The 21,147-nt window shown below is 37.3% G+C and overlaps 1 protein-coding gene across 12 annotated transcripts in view; it reads right to left on the bottom strand.

Annotated features, from left to right (window-relative positions):
• Positions 1–20,758, bottom strand: part of RFX3 (regulatory factor X3) — a 310,622-nt gene extending 289,864 nt beyond the window's left edge. For 5 of the 12 annotated variants that reach the window (XM_055350632.2, XM_063696432.1, XM_063696433.1 and 2 more), the window contains exon 1: positions 13,820–20,758. Coding sequence is in view for 4 of the 12 variants with exons in the window: in XM_055350631.2 (XP_055206606.1) it covers positions 12,561–12,582 (22 nt within the window). In the remaining 8 variants the exon portion in view is untranslated. The other 7 variants (XM_055350631.2, XM_063696431.1, XM_055350635.2 and 4 more) reach the window with 5 other exon arrangements.
• Between the last annotated feature and the right edge of the window lie 389 nt (positions 20,759–21,147).

Raw genomic sequence — 21,147 nt, 5'->3', positions numbered from 1 at the left:
ATGAACAGAATGAATATATGAATATATGAATATATGAACGGACTGCCCTTTATTCCATAGCAACCAGACGCAATACTGGCAACTATGCTATTATCTGATTTTTTATTTTTTATTTTAATATTTTGATTGGGTTAGGTTTACCCTTATGTGACTACTATGCTTTGTATGCATGTATCGAAATATCCCATATATACCCTTACCATGTACCCATAAAAACAAAAATAATAAATAATAAGAGAAATGCTGTGCTGAGAGAAAAAAACAAGATCATTTTTAAATATTTTGTTTTAAACATAAGCATTTTTTCAAGTATACATTGAATCTGTTGTTAGCACAAGATTTAAATATTTTCAAAGCAACACAAAGTAAAGAATGATTCAAGGTTATTTCAATATGCAAATATTTCAAATTATATAGCTTTAGAGCAATAGAAGGTACTACTTTGTTAAATCCATAAAATGGGCATATGGGAGTTTATTATACTACTCCAGTGTAAGTTTTAAATGTTCCAAAATATCAAATGTTTTAGGAATATATACATTTATGGTACACAGTTTTTTACTATATACTGACTTTACAAATGTAGGCTGCTTTAGATATCAGATAAACTAATCAGATATCCCAACTGGATATACTAATTTTTTTTATATATATATTAATATATTACCTTGTAATAATAAAATAATTACAAGAAAACTCTGATACAACACCTCAATTTAATCTTTTCTATACACAATGTCTAGAAATAGTCAAACCTCATACAATACTAGTCAAAGATCCCAGCACCTTGTTATAAAAATTTCCAACAAACAAAAAAACAAATGTGGTGCCCAAAAAGAGGCTAAGTACAATCTTTTTCCTTGGGTCCTCCCATTAGGTAAAAATCACAGTAAAGATTTTAAAAAGAAATTGTTCATTCAATAAATTATTTCACCATTCATAATGTAACTTTTCCATCTTATTTTTATCTTTATTTCCAAATTCTCTACTAATTTCATTCAACTCCACTTTTCAGTATCTCTTCCAACACTTTTTTATCCTTCTTGATTCCCAAATATCGTATGTCCTTTTTGTAACCCTCTACAATTGGAAACCTTAAAAAATATGTCCACATAGCTGAGAATATGCAATTTTGTATCTAATAACCCATTTCTCTCATTTCTTTATGCTCCTTAAAACTCAGTGGAAATCTAAGTCATTTAGGGATTCCTACATTAACCAAAATAGTACTGCACTAAATATACATTGATATAAATCCTTTAATTCCTCATTCAAAATTAAAGCTAAAAGACAAAATAAAAAACCAAAAGCTTAGAGACTAATTTATCCAGTTATCTTAGGTCTCTGCTAGAATGTTTTTGAATCAAATAGTAGAAATGTCATCACTCATAGCAGTGATATTATTACTAGATATGCAGAATATGGTGAACTGGAATTCATATTTAGTCCCTGAAATGATATTTCTTTTTCTCTACATTGTACTAGTCACTGTTCATACTCTAGTTTTTCAAATTATATGATCCTGCACTTCATTTTTTACCCCATTCCTTCAGATTAAGGTGTTGTTCTGGGCATGGGGTGCCATCTATTGGCATTCTTTCTAAGGTTTATAATCCAGAAGGTAAACTGGAACTTCCAAAGCTCCCAGATAATGAACATTTGGGAAATTCCAGGCAGCAATGAAAATTAACAAAACACATTTTAATAGAGAGGCTTACATCATTAAAGAAGGAAGTCTTTACTTCAAAGTTTATCACGGGCAGTAGGACTGGAAGTGAGTGTTGCATCAGGATCACTACAATTACCTCCTCTCACAAATTACTCTGATCTGTATCTCCAGTCCACAGTCATTTGCATTTCTATCAACCCCCAAAAATGCTCAAGCAAACCTAACCCAATCAAAATATTAAAATAAATCTCTTTCCAAGTTTCAAGATAAAAGAATCCCACCTTACTTCCAAGACATATGGCACTCAAATATTTGCTGAAATACAAACCCACAACTACTATACAGCTCTACTCATTCAATATTATTTAAAAGGTTTTACATTTCAAAACTTGGCAGACTTCTAAAAATAAGGAGAAGATCAAATGTTGATCCAACAGCACAATATTTTAACCTCCTATAATTGGAATGAATTACAATTTTTGTCTTTACAATTTAATTCAATTTCAGCATTCATGGCCTTTATTAACTGAAAGTAGCCTCTAAAAATCATCATACAATGTGAGACACTATTAAAAATTGCTCACAAAACCACACGAAGGTCATTCAAAGAACTTCATCAGACAGTTCCCCTAATCTTTCTTTGCCTCAAGAAAATAGGGCTGAGGTGGAAATACTAAATGTTCCTAATGATCCTCCAAGAGCTGGATAATGCAAAAATCAGTGCACAAAAACAGTATTGATTGTTCTACAACACCAAGCAAAATGTAAATTAAAATGACTTTCTAAATATCTACATACACATACACAAAACACATTACCTAAGTTAAACTCCATTTTTCTTAATATATCTACTACACTCTAATTGAAAAGTAATTTTTTTAACCAAGTTGTGTTTTGTTTTGTTTTGTTTTGTTTTGTTTTTTTCAGACAGGGTTTCCCTCTGTTGCCCAGGCTCCGGGTTGTCTACAGCCTCCACCTCGAGGGCTGAAGCAATACACCCACCTCTGTCCTGAGGGGGTGGTACTACAGGCAGGCACCACTGCACCCGGCTAATTTTTTAATTTTTTGTAGAAACAGGGTCTCACTATGTTGCCCACACTAGTCTTGAACTCCTGGGCTCAAGGGATTCTCCCACCTCAGCCTCCCAATGTGCTGGGATTACAAGTGTGAGCTAAACAAAGTATTTTAAAATGCTCCTAAGACACATGCCATATAATCATTTTATGAAACAAAGAATCTAAATTTATGGGTTTCCGTGTTATGTACTGATTTTTCATGTTGGGTTTTCACCATGGCACATCAAAATACATATTGTGCTTTTAAAGTTGTAAAGGTGATATTCAGATTACTCATATAATAGCTTTTCATGTTTTTTATTAATGACCCTTAAACTGACACGTCATCAAAATTCATCTCTGAGACTGTCATTAGATATAATCAGATGCCAATCAACAAATGCCTGATGTGACGGATTTTACTCTTTGGTTATTTAAAATAGCATAAATAGTATCAGGGGAAAACCTAAATTCTAATGCAAAAACATATATCCACAAAACCATTTATCCAAAGCAAAACATAAAGAGGTAGATTTAAGGCATCACTACTGTTACCTTGCTTATGAACTAGATTTTCTCACCAGTCTTTTTTTTTAATTCCTACCTTTCTAAAATGTGTGCATGACTAAATCAAAATTCAGGTTCCTTAAAAAAGAAAGATATTATTTTCCATCTACTAATGTACTAATGGATAGATATATACAGATATATTGATTCTTTAGAAAAAAGGAGTCACTAACAAAATTAAATAGAATGCCCATCTTCACAAAAATAGATGTATTCTGCACAATATTACAGTAGGTAAGGACAGAAATCTGGAAGAAATACTGGATCACCTGAGTCTTCGGTCTCCCACCTCCCTACGCCCCGTAAGTCCCACCTCAAGCCCCCACACCCACCTGAACTTAATGGTCCAGGAAAATTAACTGGGGAAAATATGTAATGCACTGATGTCTAACAATAGAAACAGGATATGACTCCCAAATGTATCTGCTTTTCCTGCCCTTCTACAGCAACCTCCCCCATTCCTCCACAACTAAAACATGGAGGAAACTTAACTGACAAGCAAAGAATCTCTAAAATGGTTTTGAACATTAAAGTAAACTATGCTGACTGAGACTGAAGGGGATGAGACATATTTTAAAGATGAAAGTTATACTGAAATACACAAATGCTATTAAGCATGCAAATCTGAATGTAGTCCAGAAACTTGAAAATGTCTAAATTAATCAGTAAAAAACAAAGCATTCAAAAATAAATTTTTTAAATCAATTAATTACAATCTAAGCTTTAATATACTCCCCTATTAGCCTGGTAAAAGAGTTGAGATACAGCAGAATATATGACTTATCCTGAATAAATGCAAAAATGCTTCCTCTTTTAGCCTGCTATGTTCTAAAATCTTGAGAAGTCTACTAACCAAAGTAGTATTAAAGTAAAAAAAAATTTTTTTTTTTGAGATGGAGTCTTGCTCTGTTGCCCAGACTGGAGTGCAGTGGCGTGATCTCGGCTCACTGCAAGCTCCACCTCCTGTATTCACACCATTCTCTCACCTCAGCCTCCCGAGCAGCTAGGACTACAGGCACCCGCCACCACGCCCAGCTAATTTTTTGTATTTTTAGTAGAGACGGGGTTTCATCGTGTTAGCCAGGATGGTCTCGATCTCCTGACCTCGTGATCCACCCGCCTCAGCCTCCCAAAGTGCTGGGATTACAGGCATAAGCCACCGTGCCCAGCCTAAACTAAAAATTTTTTTAAATTTAAGAAAATGTATACTTCTTAAACAAAAGACTATTTTTCTGCTACCAAAGCTGAATTAAAAGAATGCTTATCCAAGTATAAACAATATTAAGAAAAAGAAAAGCAGTAACTATTACCGATGGAAAAATATGAGACTAGTGTGGAGGATAGCAATGCTTTCCAGACCAGGGACCCCAAAGTAGTCCAAAGGCTCTCAGAGCTTGTCTAGACCTTGACAAGATTTTTAGTTCTTAAAAACCAGTTGAATAGCTTCAATAATTGGGGAAGAACTGTCTTAAAAATGAGATCAACAGAAACCTAAATTAATTTTTATTCTGATCAGAGAGCACACATGCACTAGCGCGCTTTCGCACTCTCTTTCTCTCTCTCTCTCTCTCTCTGTTAAATTGCCTATCCACATACTCAGGAAATTATGTCCTGTTTTAAATATCTCATTGGTGAGCAACAGACAGGAGGAGCCCCAAATGTCAGACACTTGTCTGGCACACATACATAGAGAAGCTGGCTCCGGCGGGAGCTCAAGCTGTGAGACTCAGCTAATTCCTATGTGGGTGAGAAAATGAGGGCACTTGGCCACCACTCTCTACAGAAGCCATTGAAATGGTGGAACCTTCTGAGACTTTGCTATAGGTATGGCCATTATGCTAGCATCAGGCTGTGGGTTTTCTTTCTTTCTTGTTCTTACCAGAAGAAACAATAAGCAAACAACTTGCTAGCCTTTGAGAACATGAGTAAGGGAAATGCCAATTCCTGGCTCCATGTTATTGGCATGTTTCCTTCCCTTTCCCAGTGTCAATCTTGCTACAGAATCATAGATTGGAAAGGGCTTTAGAAATCCCGTAGCCCTATTGTTTCATGTTACAGATGGAGAAACTGAGACCTATAGGGTATAAGTGACTAGGCTAAGGTTTTACAGTTAGAAATAGAGTGAGAACCTTTTCTCTTTAACCTCCTTTGGCTAGCATTTTTGAAGTCCTTTATATCTTGGTCTGGTCACTCGCTGTCCTTTCTCCTTTTATCATCTTTCATTATATCTGTCTCCTCTTACCAACTAACACACTATTATTTTGAGGACAGCTGTCTCACTCTATTAGTTTTCCTAAGCTCAACTCCTATTACCCAATACCTCATTTTTGCCTAAACAGGAATTACCAAGAACCTCCAGAAATCTTGACCAAGCACTCTAAAGCAAAGGCAAGCAGTACTAGCTGGGTATTACTGCTTCTAATAAAAGTGAGAAAGAAGAATCCAGGAATTAAAAGTCAACAACAGCAGGCATCTGTGATTGTGCAAACACAGTATTTATGGACTACAGATTTAACCCTAAGGTACTTAGCCAGAGGCCAGTACATAGCCAGAACTAAGAAGGGAGCCTTCTGAATCAAAACCACACTCAAATTACATAGTTAGTGGAACAAGGTTATAAATTTGTCCAAGAGGACAGTCAGATGAGTAGAAATTGTAAAATAATAATAGACTATTGGAAATGGTAAGAATAACCATACAGTCACGCACCACATAACGTTTCTGTCAACAACAAACCACATCCCATAACAAAATGGAGCTCAAAAATTCCTATAGCCCAGTGACATCATAACCAACTAAACATCTTGACACAATGCATTACCTTTTCTATGTTTAGATATGTTCAGATACACAAATACTTATCTCTGAGTTACAAGTGCCTACAGTATTCAGTCCAGTAACATGCTATGCAGGTTTATAGACAAGAACGATATGCTATACTATATAGCATAGGCGTGTAGCAGGCTATACCATCTAGGTGTGTGTTAGGTACACTCTATGATGTTCACACAATGATGAAATCACCTAACTACGTAATTCTCAGAACATATCCATATCATTAAGTAATGTATGACTGCATAACCTGACCATCCAAATCACATTTCCTAAACTTTTCCCAAAAGTTCCTTTTAAATCTGTGTCAAATTCACTGGCAAAAGGAAGCAGAGGAGGTGGCTAAGCTAAGAGTCAGTCTAATTGATATGTTGGGGCTAATTATCTACAAAAATAACGCAAAGGGGGTCATATAACTAAACACTTAACGGGAGTGGGGAGAATGGTGAAATGAGTGACACAGACAAACATCTGTACAATATACGATGCTTTGGCAAAAAAGAAAAGACATATAGTATCAGGTAAATTCTCAACTGAAATATATAAGTCACATTTCCAGTTTGAGAAAGATTAGGACTGTTTATAGATCACTCTAAAATGAGAAAAATATTTCATTCTGATGAAAATGTTCAGGAAAAATATAGAAATAAAGGAAATTACTGAATAGCAACTTTAATAATTAAGCAGCCAACTTGAAAATGTTAAACATCTTTAATATCTAATGAAAGGAAGCCACAGGTGACATATTTCCTCTATGATTTCATATTATATATTACACTAAATAATGTTCCAAGGTTACTTTACAACTCAAGATTGGGATTGACAAATTATCCCAAAATTATTTATTGCTGTAGGTACACAAGTAGTAACCTCACACATTTTTCTACCCTTAGTAAAGTAACAATTCTAAGCATTATAAAAATGTAGAATAATTCTTTGATAAACTCATCTTTACACAACTGACTAGACTATTATTATTAAACTTTACTGACTACATTCAGTATAAAGTTTATAAATAGGGCTCAGACTGTTTTCAAATAATTCATGTCTAACGTGAAAATAAAAATATAAGTGGGACAATGAACTGGACAATGGGAGTATAACAGATAATGAAATATTACATAATTAGTTCTTAATCTAAAATCCTTTGACCAGGAGAGTTATGCAAACCTAATAAAAGGAGCCCATTATAAGGCTGCAGAGTAAAACTAAAACATAACTTTGGGCTAGCATTCTATTAATTCAGTGTGGTAAGACTGGTTATCAAATGATAATCCAAGCCTGTGATTGGCAGCTTGTCTGTGCCTTATTTTTTAAAGTGGAGGAAAAAGAATAATTACTATTTAATGAGTATAAATTGGTAAGCAAAGTCTTTCAAAACTTTTTGGGCTCATTAAAAAAGGGATGGTCAAAGGATTCTTAGGTAGCAAAAAGATTAGAATAGGTATTTTCTCAGCCTTCCCTAATAATAAAGCCAACACGTATTGAACACATATTGTGTCAAATACTGAGCAAAGTACATTACATAAATTATCTCCTTTAATCCTCACAAAACCCCATAAGGCAGGCAAGATTGATCCTATTTTTCAAATGAGAAAACTGTGGTTAAGTGAAGGTAATAACTTATCCAAAGTCACACAACTAATGAGATTATCTGAAATCTGACTCCAAAGCCTGTTATTCACCAGTATACTTATTCTATCCATCTATTTAAAGAACAAAACCTATTTATACCTATTTATTGATACTCTAAATACGTTTCCATTTTTAACTGATTTGTTTTCACTAAGAACACTCTGCATTTGATATGAAATAAAAACTACAAATATAAAGATTTTTAAGCAATACAACTTGTTATAAAGTATACTTTCAAAAATCTAGCCTGGGCAATGTAGCAAGACCCTGTCTCTACAAAAAAAAAAAATTGAAATGTTTTAAATTTTAAAATGATGGCAACAGCCTGTAGTCCTAGCTACTCAGGAGGCTGTGGCAGGAGGACCACTTGAGCCCAGGAGATTGAGGCTGCAATGAGCTATGACTATGCCACTGCACTCCAGCCTGAGTGACAGAGCAAAACCCTGTTTCAAAAAAGGAAAAATCTTAGTAGCAAAAACTAACTGGTAGACTGTAGGACTATATTTTTAAAGAAAAATGCCTAACCTATTTTAGCAAGACCAGTATTTAAACATAGTGTTACTTTATTAAATGTTTTGGATTCTTTGAGGCAGTCCAACACACATGAACTACTATGCCTTGTAAGGTTACTTTATAAAAATATCACAATTAACTAATTATAGTAAAATGTGGACTAGTACAGATAAATCCATTATCAAGATTAAAAAGTTTATATGCTGTAACTGTATCTTTCTAAGCTTACTTAAGGAAGGTATCACTGTTTCAGTATGTCTTTTAGAGTATATATTGCTGTGAAAAGAGTCGATGATACAAGAAGTAGCCCAAGATTGGATTCAGTATTCTCCTAAAAATCTCTCACTGAACAAATAAAATACAAAAAGCAATATAAGATCACTCCCAGTTTAAAAGTATATGGCACACAGTAGGGCTGGGAACCTAAAAGTTTTCAGATAATAAGCCAAATTAAACAATCAAACCAGCCTATTCCAACAGCATGAAGTACGGATTGCATTCGTTTCTGTTTTTGGTGTTTTGAGACAGGGTCTTGCTCTGTCACCCAGGCTAAAGTGCAGTGGCATGATCATAGCCCACTGTAACCTTAAACTCCTGGGCTAAAAAATTCTCTCACCTCAGTCTCCTGAGTAGCTTGGACTACAGGCACACACTGGCAAGGCTGGCTAATTTTATTTTACTTTTTTTTACAGAAATGAAATCTTGCTATGTTGCCCAGGCTGCTCTTGAACTCACAGCCTCAGGTGATCCTTCTGCCTCAGTCCCAAAGTGTTGGGATTATAAATGTGAACCAATACAACCAGCCAGAATTATCTAGATAATGTCAATACTATTTTATTATGAATTAGCCTGATAACCACTATTGCCATTTATTTTTCCAGTGCAGTTTTTTTAAAGATTATACAATAAAAAGCATATCACTAATTATGCCATGTAAAAGTGTTATAAGAATGGACAATTATTGATATGTGCTAATCATATGAAATTTAAGAAGTATAAAGCCACATATCGCCAAATAGTATGATTCTCAGGGTAACCTAAGTTTTGAAATAAAGATTAAAATATTTACATAAGATAATCAACATATATGCCTATAGGACTAATGCCAGACAGTGCCAAAGATATCAATCTTTATATTGTTATATGTTGCGGTAATATGTATTAGTACACGAAGTTAGGTTCTGATGTAAAAGTGCCAATTAAGATAGTATGTTAAACTCCATAAAAATAAGCCTATTATATGCTTCAATGCATATATAATTAAAAATTTTTTCTTTAAATAAAAGTTCTAGTGAGTTCACATTCTTAGTGATAATAATCTCATGTTGCAAACAGCACAGCACCCTCTGGTGCATCTGTTATAAGAAACATAAAATTCCCACAGAAAAGGACAGAATTGTAGAGTAAAAGTGAACCTTAGAAATCAATAGGTTGATAGTTTTTTTATTTACTGCAGTACATATTTTTGAACATTAATACTTAAAAATATTATCATTTTAAAAGATCACTATAAACTTTATAGCAGTAAATGATGTCAGGAAATGTCTTAGTTTGAAAATACTTAACCAACAAAAACAACACCTATTTCCAACATATAAAAAATGCTGTCAAAAAATTATTTCAGTAAAGGATGACAAAAGTTAACTTGTCATGTTAACCAAATTTCACTTTATTCAAATTGGCCTTGGGGTTTGACTTGGGTGTGTAAAATGTTCCTGTGTACTCTTTCTGGATTCAAAGGGAATTTACCATTATTTATAAGAATTGATAAGTGTTCTGTGAAAGAATCTGCAAGTTCTACCACTTAAAAATAGAATATTCAGAAATAAAAGTTATGTTAAATTATGAATCTTGAGTAGTTCAAAACTTTTACTTTTAAAAAAACAACTTTTCCTAGAAAAATAACTCTAAAAGTAGATTTTACTAACAACAAAAGCAAAGGATGCCACCTGCTTTAGACAGCCCTTTTGCCAACCACTGGAAGTCCCAACACAATGCTGTAAAAAATGAAAGTGACACCTGTTTAAAGCAGCCATCTGTCCCTAACAAGCCAGATTTAGTCAAATCCACTTAATCTTGGATTTCCAAAATATGGGAACACTATGTATCTGTGAATAGAGAGGAATTTAAAACATACTTTGTCATGGCCACTGGGAATATATACCAAAGAGTTAAAGGCAATTACTCAGTTACGAAAACTGTTTTTAAAGTAACTGAGCTCAAATAGAGGATTTTTAGCCAAAGGTTCAGCATTAAAACAAAATAACCAGGAGCCTCTCCAAAATGTTAAAGTTTACTTCTTCCTTATTCTCATTTCTTGTAACACATTCTCACTATGGATACTAAGAACAAAGTAATATTCCTATTACTGTTCTGGAAAAGTGTGTGTGCGTGTGTGTGTGTGTGTGTGTGTGTAACTTTTGCCACACATCTGCTGCTATGCCCACCCATTTAAACACAAACACACACACACACACACAGAGTTTAAAATCTGAAAACCAAAAATCATTATATTCTGCCTGCTAATTTCTTCAGCTGGAGAATACCAACACAATATCAACTTTCTCAAGAAATGAAAAATGTTACCAAAAAGTAACATATATTATCATTTAAACGACGCATAAAATCCAACTTGCCTTTAAGATTCATTTTTTAATTGCTATTTTTAATGGTAAAAAAATTAACCATAATAAATTGTTTAGGGTAAAATAAACTGTTCCAGGTTAAAGCACAGTAAGCTTATAAACTATAACCTTTTATTTGAGTACCAAAGTAGAGTACAAGACTATTTGAGTACTGGAGGAATAATACAAAAAAAACTAAGCATCACTACAACATTTAATGAAAACATTGTGAAACGATGCAAAACTTCTAGAAATTCATTAGTTTGCCATATATGTGTATATGTATGATGCCTACACCATTTAATATAATTCATAGGCAAAACACACCAAAACGACTGAGTTAGGCATTATGACATACATTGAATCACAGACATTTGACTATTCAAAACAAGTTACAAGTGACTTCTATTTAATAGTTTTAGTTTCAAAGCATGATCACTTTTACAAATTTCTATTAGTATAAAAACTGAAAACACAAGAGAGTATCAATACATAACATAGTCCCTTCTAGGAAAAATATTAAGAAAGAATAAAGTACATGCTAAGTATCTATCCTTGTGTTTCATTTTTAAATTTACCATTTCTCAGTGTTTCTGATTATTTAATCAATTCCACAGCAGCTCTAATAGCAATTTTATCCCACATACATGCTTCAAAAAATGGAAAAGTAATGAAATTCAATTTAAGTTCTGCTCTCAAATCAACTTGTGAATGAAAATCTAAATCACAGAAAACCTGAGCTATACATGAGTGAAATGCCTCAAAAAAAGTTCTCACTGTAAATAAAATATTAAATATAACATTATAGTATATAATTTACTTAACTGAAAACCTATTATGTAAATGGCATAAGGTCTGAAACTGTCCCAAGACAGCAAAACTCCTATTAACTTCAGAGAGAGTTTATAGGACCCAGGAGCATCACCATCCAAAAGTGTTCAGGCATTTGACACTCATCTGAACAGAAAAAAAAATACAAGTTAGTATTAGAGATTTGCATGGAACCCAGTTTGGGGAGAGGAGGAATAATTATAAACAAATCTGAGTGCTCTGAGAAAGACTTCTTTCAGAACAAAATATCGTCTTCATTTAAAATAGCAATCACAAGGAAATGAATTGAAAAAGTTTTTTTAAAATCCCAACTCTTATTTTACAAAATATTAGCCTTAATAGCATAATTACCCACCCTGCTCGTTGACAATCTCAAGAATAATTAGTACTGTCACATTATTCACAAGCTGCTGTGTCAGTTAAATCAATATATGTTTGCTGTTAGAAAGAAGACTAATAAGCATTTTAAAACTGTAAATTAAAAACTTCAATATGTGCAAGTACAATAGTACATTATATTTGTTTTAGCACACATTCATTATCAAAACTACTGATAAATCTATTAACTAAAAGTTAAGCTGAAAAAAATGAACAAATTTAGGGGATCTGTAAAACTGGGTTAACGTTAACCGAGAACCTACTATATAAGGACTAATAAGTATTCAAATCTACAGAGAAAAATAATTTTTAAAAGAAATACTTAAAAAGGAAAAAGTTCTCTCTCCTGAGCAGGTTCAAGTCACTGTCCAAAGAAAATCAAAAAGTAAATAAAAAGAATATGTTAAGTACACACATGCCTAGATCTTAACCAGAAAGAAAGTGAAATATACACACGTTTCAAGTTGAGAAGCTTCATACATTCTTTATGAACTTGACTTGAATTTCAACTCTCAAAGGAAAATGAGGAGATTAAAAAAAAAAAACTCTTAAAGTACCGTAACTGTCACAAATAACACTGTGAACTGAGTTCTCACAAAGCTTCCTTGTGTCCCTTCCCTGTTCATCACAAAGTCTCATAATCACAATGAAAATTGTTAACACTCTACTGTGGGGAAGGAGGATCATCAAAGTGAAACGGAACCTCACTACTCCCCCTCCCACCTCCACATGAAGGATAAAGCACTGTCAATAACTACTAACCCAAGTATCACAGATGCCCTGCATCCGGTTTAAATCACAAGCACACACACACACACACACACACACACACACACACACACACACACACACACACACCAAAGAAGAGAGAGGAGACAGACTTTAAAAAAGAAAAACATCTTTCCCAGTACAGCAAAGAGAGCCCAACGAACAGGCCCCAGGTTTCAATATGTGTGCAAGGGGTGTGGGGGGGGGTAGAAAGAGGGGGAGGGAAGAGTGCTGAATGGATATTAAGACTGTTTGCCGCACAAAGAAAATACAGTTTTAAAAAGAAAAAAGAAAACCGTGAAGCTGATGATGGCGAAAGAAGAGCAGCCCATTCAGCACCAGGCAAAGAGGGGCAAAAATGAAGGGAATGGGCGGTGGGAAAAGTTCACCAACGTATGAGGATTAAAAATAACAAAACCCATAACAAGGCCCCACAAGTGAACAACAACAACAACAAAACACCACCTCTTGGGTCCCCCCCCCGCACATTGTTGTCTATTTCGGCTTTGAAAGAAGCAGGAAACAGCAGCATTGGAAAAGAAGAAAATTAAAGAAAGAACAAATTCTTATCTCTTCACCTGACCCTCCTCCTGAGACCAGACCTAAGGGAAAGATCCAGCATCCGCATCGGAAAACTGTGGCTCCCTCTCCCGCTAGGCTTGCAGCCCCCCAAGCTCCCGCTCCATCCCTGAAGTGCGGCCGGCGCAGGGCCGGGGCCGGCGGGCAGCGCGGCGCCCACACCCCCGACCCAGCCGCGGCGCGCAGGGGTCCATTGTAAACAAGCCCGGGGAACAGAGCCCCTCGGCGGTGGCGCCGCAGCGGCAGCCCCCGTGTCAGGAGTGAGACCCCAGCACAGCCACACTCGGCTCGCACACACGAACACACACACGCACGGACACACGCAGCCACACGCTCCCACACACATGTAGAGACCGAAGAATATTCACCTTGGCTGTGGATTATTGTGGTGTTGTTGGTGGGTGATGGAGATGGTGGTGGTGGGGAGGAGGAGGAGGAAGAGGAGGAGGAGGAGGAGAGGAGTAGTTGTTGTTGATGGGTAACAGTCGCCAGGACTACGGTGACTATGGCGCTTGATTCACAAGGCAACGGTTGCTATAACTCACAAAAGAGAGAGAGAGAGGGAGAGAGAGAGAGAGCGAGAGGGAGAGGGAGACACTCGCACGGGGAGGGGTGGGGGAGGGAAGAGGGGAGGAGGCGGGCCCGGCCAAGCCGCCGGAAGGGGAGGGCGCAGCGCTGTGACTGACGGCCCCCAAACCCGGGTGGGGTGGCGGGGTGGCGGGGTGGCGGGGTGACGGGGCACAAGGCCGGGATTCCACCGCAAGACTCCGAAGAGGTGCGCCTATGCTTGGCTGGGGCTGAGGTCACCAAGAGTCCTCTCGTAGGGACGTTACTACACGTGCTGGCGAAGCCCAGGAGTCGTGGTGCGAGGGGTACTATCTGTGAAACGAGGGCTGCCTGTCCCAGCAGCCAGCTTTGTACAGAGACGTCCCGGAGCCACGAGAGAGTAACGGCTAACCCGGGGGAGGGGGTGGCGAGGGTGATTCCAGGCACTTTGTGAAGAGACGAGCTATGGCGAGGGAAGAATCCACTTTGAAGAGCAGCCCCCGCCCCTGCCCGATGCGTTACTTCCGGGGCGGGGCGGGCAGAGGGGCCCGGATGTGCCGCCGCTTTTTAGTTTTTGAGGCGCCGGTGGTGTTCCTGGTAGGGTCCGCTTCCTGGCTTTCCCTTTCCTGGACGCTTCAGGGCTCCGCGGCCTGCGCTAGACTGGAGGGTCCGCGTCACTCTCGCCCTCCTGCTCTCCGCGCTCTGACCCGCTCCCGCCTCCTGAGGGCACGACTTGGAGGAGCGCGGGCGGCGGGGCGTAAGCGAGCTGCCTCTGCCGCCATCTTAGAGAAGGCGAGCGTGGGGTGTGCGTGGGCGCGAGTCGGCCTCCCGCGGTCCCGCCGCAGCGTGGCGCGGAGAGGTGAGGTCCAAGCGTGTCCGGCCCTCACTCCATAACGAAAAAGCGAGGTCATCACTCCCTATCTACAAGGGCTAGGAGTAAGTTCCTGTAGAGAGCAAGAAATTGCCTTGCCAGGAGGCTGAGAAAACGCATTTGGCGGTTCCCCTCGACGGAAGGCGTAGAGGGGCGGGGTAGCTTCCACCTGCCTGCCATACCATCCTATTAGTTTCTAGTTCTGTTAGTTTCAGCCCTTAAGTGCTCATCCCTCTTTAAATACCGAACTAGGAGTTGAGCTCAAGCCCGGATCCTGTTACCTGCCGTGCTCTCATCCCCCGTTACTCAGCCTACTGTAGCTGAGGGTCTTGCTGTTTGTGGCTGTATTGAGATAGACGAATGGCTTCCGTCTGTGTTGAATGTTGTTAACACAACCTGCCATCTCAAACACCCGTTGATAAGGCACAGCCTGTAATGCCTCATGGTTCAAACAGACTCCTCCAATTCTCTGCAGACTCGAGTCCAGCAGGCACATGCCCCCAGGCCCTGCCAATACCCAAAATCTCCCAACATTTGCCGCTAAGCTGCTTAACCAGGACAATGACATAGTAGAAGTAGAGCCTTAGGAAGTCAGTTCTCCTCTTGAGGCTTAATTTTTGCACCTGCAAATAAGGGATTTGGGCCGGCATGCGTTCACCAGCGCTAAAATAATACTGAGCTCATTCTGTGTCCGATAACTGGTGCTAAGTGTTTTACATACATTATCTCATGTAATCCCAACAACACCAGTGTTAGGTAATATTCGCATTTGAGGAAAAACAGGCCGAGAGTCCTAAAAGTCGGTGGTTTTAGTTTATGGCTGCGTGCCATAGAATACAAGGTTACCTTGTTGGGTACGTTTTTAAAAGTAATATTGTTGCCTTTGATAATCTCATGAGTTAGAGATGTTCTTATAATAATAATGTGTTGCAGTAGTGAACAGTGGTGAGCCTAGTGCTAAAGCTAAAAGGTTTCCTGACCCACTGTGGTAGTAAGGGCTTCTAGTCAGACAAAAGATTGTGTGGTAACCAACGTGGGTCCCATTTGACATACAGATGGGAAATGAGTTATACATTCCAGCTTTATGAAAACTGGCCGTCATTATGAATATTCACTTTATTATATTTACTGATAAAGTCCTCATTCCTATAATGGTGTGTAGGGCTGTATGTTCACACTACATGGCTCTCTGAATAGCTTTGTTTTTTAAATTCCATTATCTGTTATAGTTTGCCTGTCCCGTCTTTCATTGTCAGCTGTTGCTTTTTATTTCTGTCAGTGAACATAGTTCTATTATCCTTACCGCCCTTTTAATTTACTGCTCTTAATCTGCAGGCAAGAAAACCACATAGTGAACCTTGTGCAAAACTGTATCTCAAGAGTATAAATAGGTACTTCGAGGGACTATTAAAAAATAAGTGCAACCCTTGTGCTAGGACATTATAGAATCAGTTTTAAGCTGCTTAAATTTTTTTTTTTTTTTTTTTTTTTTTTTTTTTTTGCCTTACAGATTTGGTCTTTTCCAGAGTTAGGAATAGATAAATTTCCTGAAGTTAATTCTTGAAAATTTAGAATTTAGGATATTTTCCCATGTTTTAGGATACTTGATGATGATACAATTCTAACCATATTGAGGTTAATTGAAATGTTAGTGTTACTGCCTGATAGGGTTTGGCTTTGTGTCCCTACCCAACCCTCATGTGAAATAGTAATCCGAAAGTGTTGAAGGAGGGGCCCTGTGGGAGATGATTGGATCCTGGGGGCAGTTTCTGATGGTTTAGCACCATCCCACTAGTGCTGTTTCAAGAGTGAGTTCTCACCAGATCTGCTTGTTTAAAAATATTTACCACTACCCCTCTCTCACCTGCCACAATGTGAAGAAAGTCCTTGTACCCTTCGCCTTCCGCCATAATGGTAAGTTTCCGTGAGGCCTCCCAGTCATGCTTCCTGTTAAGCCTGCAGAACTGTGAGTCAGTTAAACCTCTTTTCTTCATAAATTACCCAGTCTCAGGCAGTTCTTTATAGCAGTGTGAAAAGGTACAAATACACCACCACACTGAATCAGATAACCAAGATACCAGTTCAAGCTATAGAATCGAAAATACGGATTTTAAATGCATGTATTGTTTAATACTGTAATTAGTTACAAAAGAACCCAGAAACCTTTTAACCCATAGTCATTGCTTGTAGGATTTTTTTTAGCCATTTTTTTAAAGCTGCATAGATGCATCTTCACATATGTTGCATGTATGTATGTTTCAGAAATAAATTATTTGCTAAGAAGTCACAGAAAAGACCCAGTATTGGACCACTCTAACAGTTATCACCTATTATAGTGCAAAACACACTGTGTGATCAATAAAAAAAGGTACATAACCAAGCTAAAATTGGGCAGACATAGTTCCTGAATGTAAAATGTTCAACATTATCTATTAATTTAGAATGTTGTGTTTTAACTTGGATTGTTTTTTTCTCTCCGATCAGAATGATTGGAAGAGACATGGAATAACACATTTGTATCTGAACTACTTGAAGAAAAATCTGAAGCCCTGATGATATATATAGATTATGTATTTCATAAGTTACTTTAACACAATTCGTAGTGGTACATTTCTGTATTATCTATTAGAGTGTTTTTGCCTATTCATATCCACTCCATATTCAAGGACTAATAAGTTATTTCATTATTATACTTTAAAAAAGAAAGGATGCATATGAAAAGATAAAATAGTGCTATGTGATAGGCTTGCTTCTGAAAAATAGTATGAGAGTTTTGAAAAGTAATGTATGCTGTGGCACCTTATTGTTGAATTTGTGGTGAATCTTTTTATGAGAGAAATCACACCTGTTTTAAATTTTTTCATTTGATTATATCCTATTTTCTTCAATTGAGAGAGAGATGTAGAGTCTTGGGTTCTCTTATATAAAATGAATGGTTTCATTTGTACCAGTTATTGAGCACTTATGTGGAATACTGGATAATTTTATTACTCGATTGCTAATTCCCTTTACTAGATCTGAAATTGTGTGGATATGTGATAATTATTTTAAAATGATAAGAGAGTGATAGGGGCCAAGGTAATTCAAAACTGAACATAATTTGCCACCATTCTCTGGAGCACCCTCAAGCCTACCTATCCCCACCTAAAGTATGTTTTGGTTTTGAAAACAGTGCAATAATTTTTTCTGGTAGATTTGTCTTTCTGTGTTTTCTTTAAGTAATACAAACCAGCTGATTACTCGGCAGTTCTGAAGAGTGTGTGTGGCTATGTGTACACACGTTTGTGTGCATGTGTATGTCTTGGAATTACATTTTTACTCCAGCACAGAACGATGATTATAGAATCATAAGTTGACTACCTTTGCTTAACACCAAATTACCTTTTGATGTACATATGCAGCTTTAAAAAAAAAAGTCTGGGGCCGGGCGTGGTGGCTCACGCCTTTAATCTCAACACTTTGGGAGGCCTAGCGGGTGGATCACCTGACGTCGGGAGTTCGAGACCAGCCTGACCAACATGGAGTTACCCCATCTCTACTAAAAATACAAAATTAGCTGGGTGTGATGGCGCATACCTGTAATCCCAGCTACTTGGGAAGCTGAGGCAGGAGAATCGCTTGAACCTGGGAGGCAGAGGTTGCGGTGGGCTGAGATCGCACCATTGCACTCCAGCCTGGGCAACAAGAGCAAAACTCCGTCTCAAAAAAAAAAAAAAAAAAAGTCTGGAAACAATTCAAATGTATATCAGTAGGAGGATGGGAAGACAAATTGTGGGCCCAGCACAATGACTAACACCTGTAATCCCAACACTCTGGGAGACCAAGCCATGAGGATCACTGGAGGCCAGGAGTTTGAGACCAGCCTGAGCAACATAGCGAGACTCTGTCTTTACAAAAAAAAATTAAAACTTAGCTGAGCATGTTGGCACATGCCTGGAGTCCCAGCTACTTGGGAGGCTGAGGCAAGAGAATTGCATAAATCCAGGAGTTCAAGGTTGCAGTGAGCTGTGATCACACCACTGTACTTCAGCCTGGGTGAGAGCAAGACCTTGTCTTAAAAAAGTAAAAGAGTAAAACAAATTGTGATACAGTCATACGATGGAGTACTATTGAGCAAGTCAAAGGAAAGGACTGCTGATACAACACGGATAAATCTCAAAAACATTGCATTTGGCAAAAGAAGCCAGACGCAGAGTACATAGCATATGAATCCATTTATATAAAATTTAAGAACAGGAAAAAGTAATCTATGTTTAGTATCTTCTTATGGCAGAGGCAGTAGTTTGGGATTTTAGTGGAAAGGATTATGAGGGAACATGGTAGGATGGTGAAAATGTTCTGCACTGTCTCAGCTGCACTAATGACATATAGCTGTTAAAATCTATTAATTAAAACTTAAAATTCATTTCCACAGTCACATTAGCTACATTTTAAGTGTTCAATAGCCACATGTGGCTACTGCCTACTAAGTTGGACAGTGCAAATACAGACTTCTATTATCTCAGAAGTTCTACTAGAGAGTTCTAGTCTAGACCTTGTTTTATGCAGGTGTTTACATTTTTCAAAATTGTAATTAATATGCATTATGTATGTATTATATTGCCAGTAATACCTGCCCCCAAACCCTATAAATCATTAATAGAATTTTCATTACTCTATTATCTACTAATTAGCCCACGTTTTCCGTAATATTTTTGTTCAATCCTGCGGAGAAAGGATAAATAGTAAAATTCTTGGCAAATTTTCAAATATGTAAGTGTGACATACAATAGATAGCATTGATTTTCCGCTCCAAAAAATGAGTTCTGCTACTTTATAATTTTGAATGCATCTAGAAACAAGAAATTTCTTTTGAGGGCTTAAAGTGAACTCTAGATGAATACAGAAAAATTTTTTTCTATTGGAATCAAGTATCTTAAACATGGTGGCGATCATACAACCTTCTTCTAAGGTAACACTTAAGAGCGTTTTGGGAGATTTTGGTGCTAGCTCTATGACTAGGTTTAGAAAGTCAAATAAGCTCGGTAGGTAACACTTCAGACTCAAGCCTTTTGGAGAAAGAAAACTAAGTTTGTAAGTGAAGGACAAAAAGACCTGAATGATCTCAATTCTAAAATTCTGATTTTAATGGATTTTAAGAGATGGAATACCAGGTGAATTGATTCAAAATATATATGTGTATATATTACTTCAGTGAAATTAAGAAAAATTTTTGGTGGAGTAAGTACCTTAATAATGTTAATAAATATTTCTACCAGTGTTTTTTAAGACCTTTGTGAACCCCAAGTAGATTTTTACAAGACAATGAACTTTAACTGTTAAAGATTAATTCTTATAAATGAATCAGCAGTTCATGTCAATAATATGTGCTGGAAAGTATTTTCTCAATTATTGTCAATTCTATATAAAAAATGATTTTATTTGATCCAAATTCTTTAACTGCCAAATTCTTGTTTTTTTTTCTCTCTCTCCCCCTCCCTCTCTCTCCCTCTCTCTCTGCCCCCTCCCTCTCTCCCCACCTTTCCCTCTCCCTCTGCCTCTCTCTCTTCCTCTCCCTCTCCACTTCCTCCCTCCCCTTCCCTTCCTCCCTTCCTCTACCTTTTTTTTTTCTTGTAACGTAATATGTAGTCTGGAGAAAACATCTCCCAAGTTCTGTTGGGCCATTCTCCCTATTGGAAGTATACTAATAGTATCTTCTCACTGGAACATGTCATATATGTCACCTGCCCCACATACTGATATCACAATAATATGTAAAACCTTCATTTAAATTGTTTTTGAATGTGTATATCAATTGTTATAGCATATGACTGAACTTTTTTCATCCTTAAAAATTTTTTTTAAGCAATATGACACAACCACTAATGAAGAAAAATAAAGATTACTGATTGACATTACATTTGCCTCTTGATGCCTTGTTTGTTTTGAAAGAGAGAATTTACGTGCGTGCAATATTTTTCCAAAAATTTTTTTTAGCTTACTAACATTTTTGTTTTGAGGGCAGGGAACAGAAAAATATAAATTTTACAGTGGGGTGTTTAAAACACTTGCCCACAAGTACTGTTTGAAATGTTATGTGGTACTACTGTCACAAAAGAGATTAAGGGCCAGGTGCCATGCCTTACACCTTTAGTCTCAGCACTTTGGGAGGCCAAGCCTGGGCAAGAAAGACACCCTGTCTCTACAAAAAAATAAAAAAATAAATTAGCTAGGCATGGTGGTGCGTGCCTGTAGTCCCAGCTACTTGGAAGGCTGAGGCAGGAGGATTACTTGAGCTCA

Source organism: Gorilla gorilla, chromosome 13, assembly GCF_029281585.2.
Source record: "Gorilla gorilla gorilla isolate KB3781 chromosome 13, NHGRI_mGorGor1-v2.1_pri, whole genome shotgun sequence".
NCBI classification, from domain to species: domain Eukaryota; kingdom Metazoa; phylum Chordata; class Mammalia; order Primates; family Hominidae; genus Gorilla; species Gorilla gorilla.
This window is presented reverse-complemented; position numbering and strand designations above follow the sequence as displayed.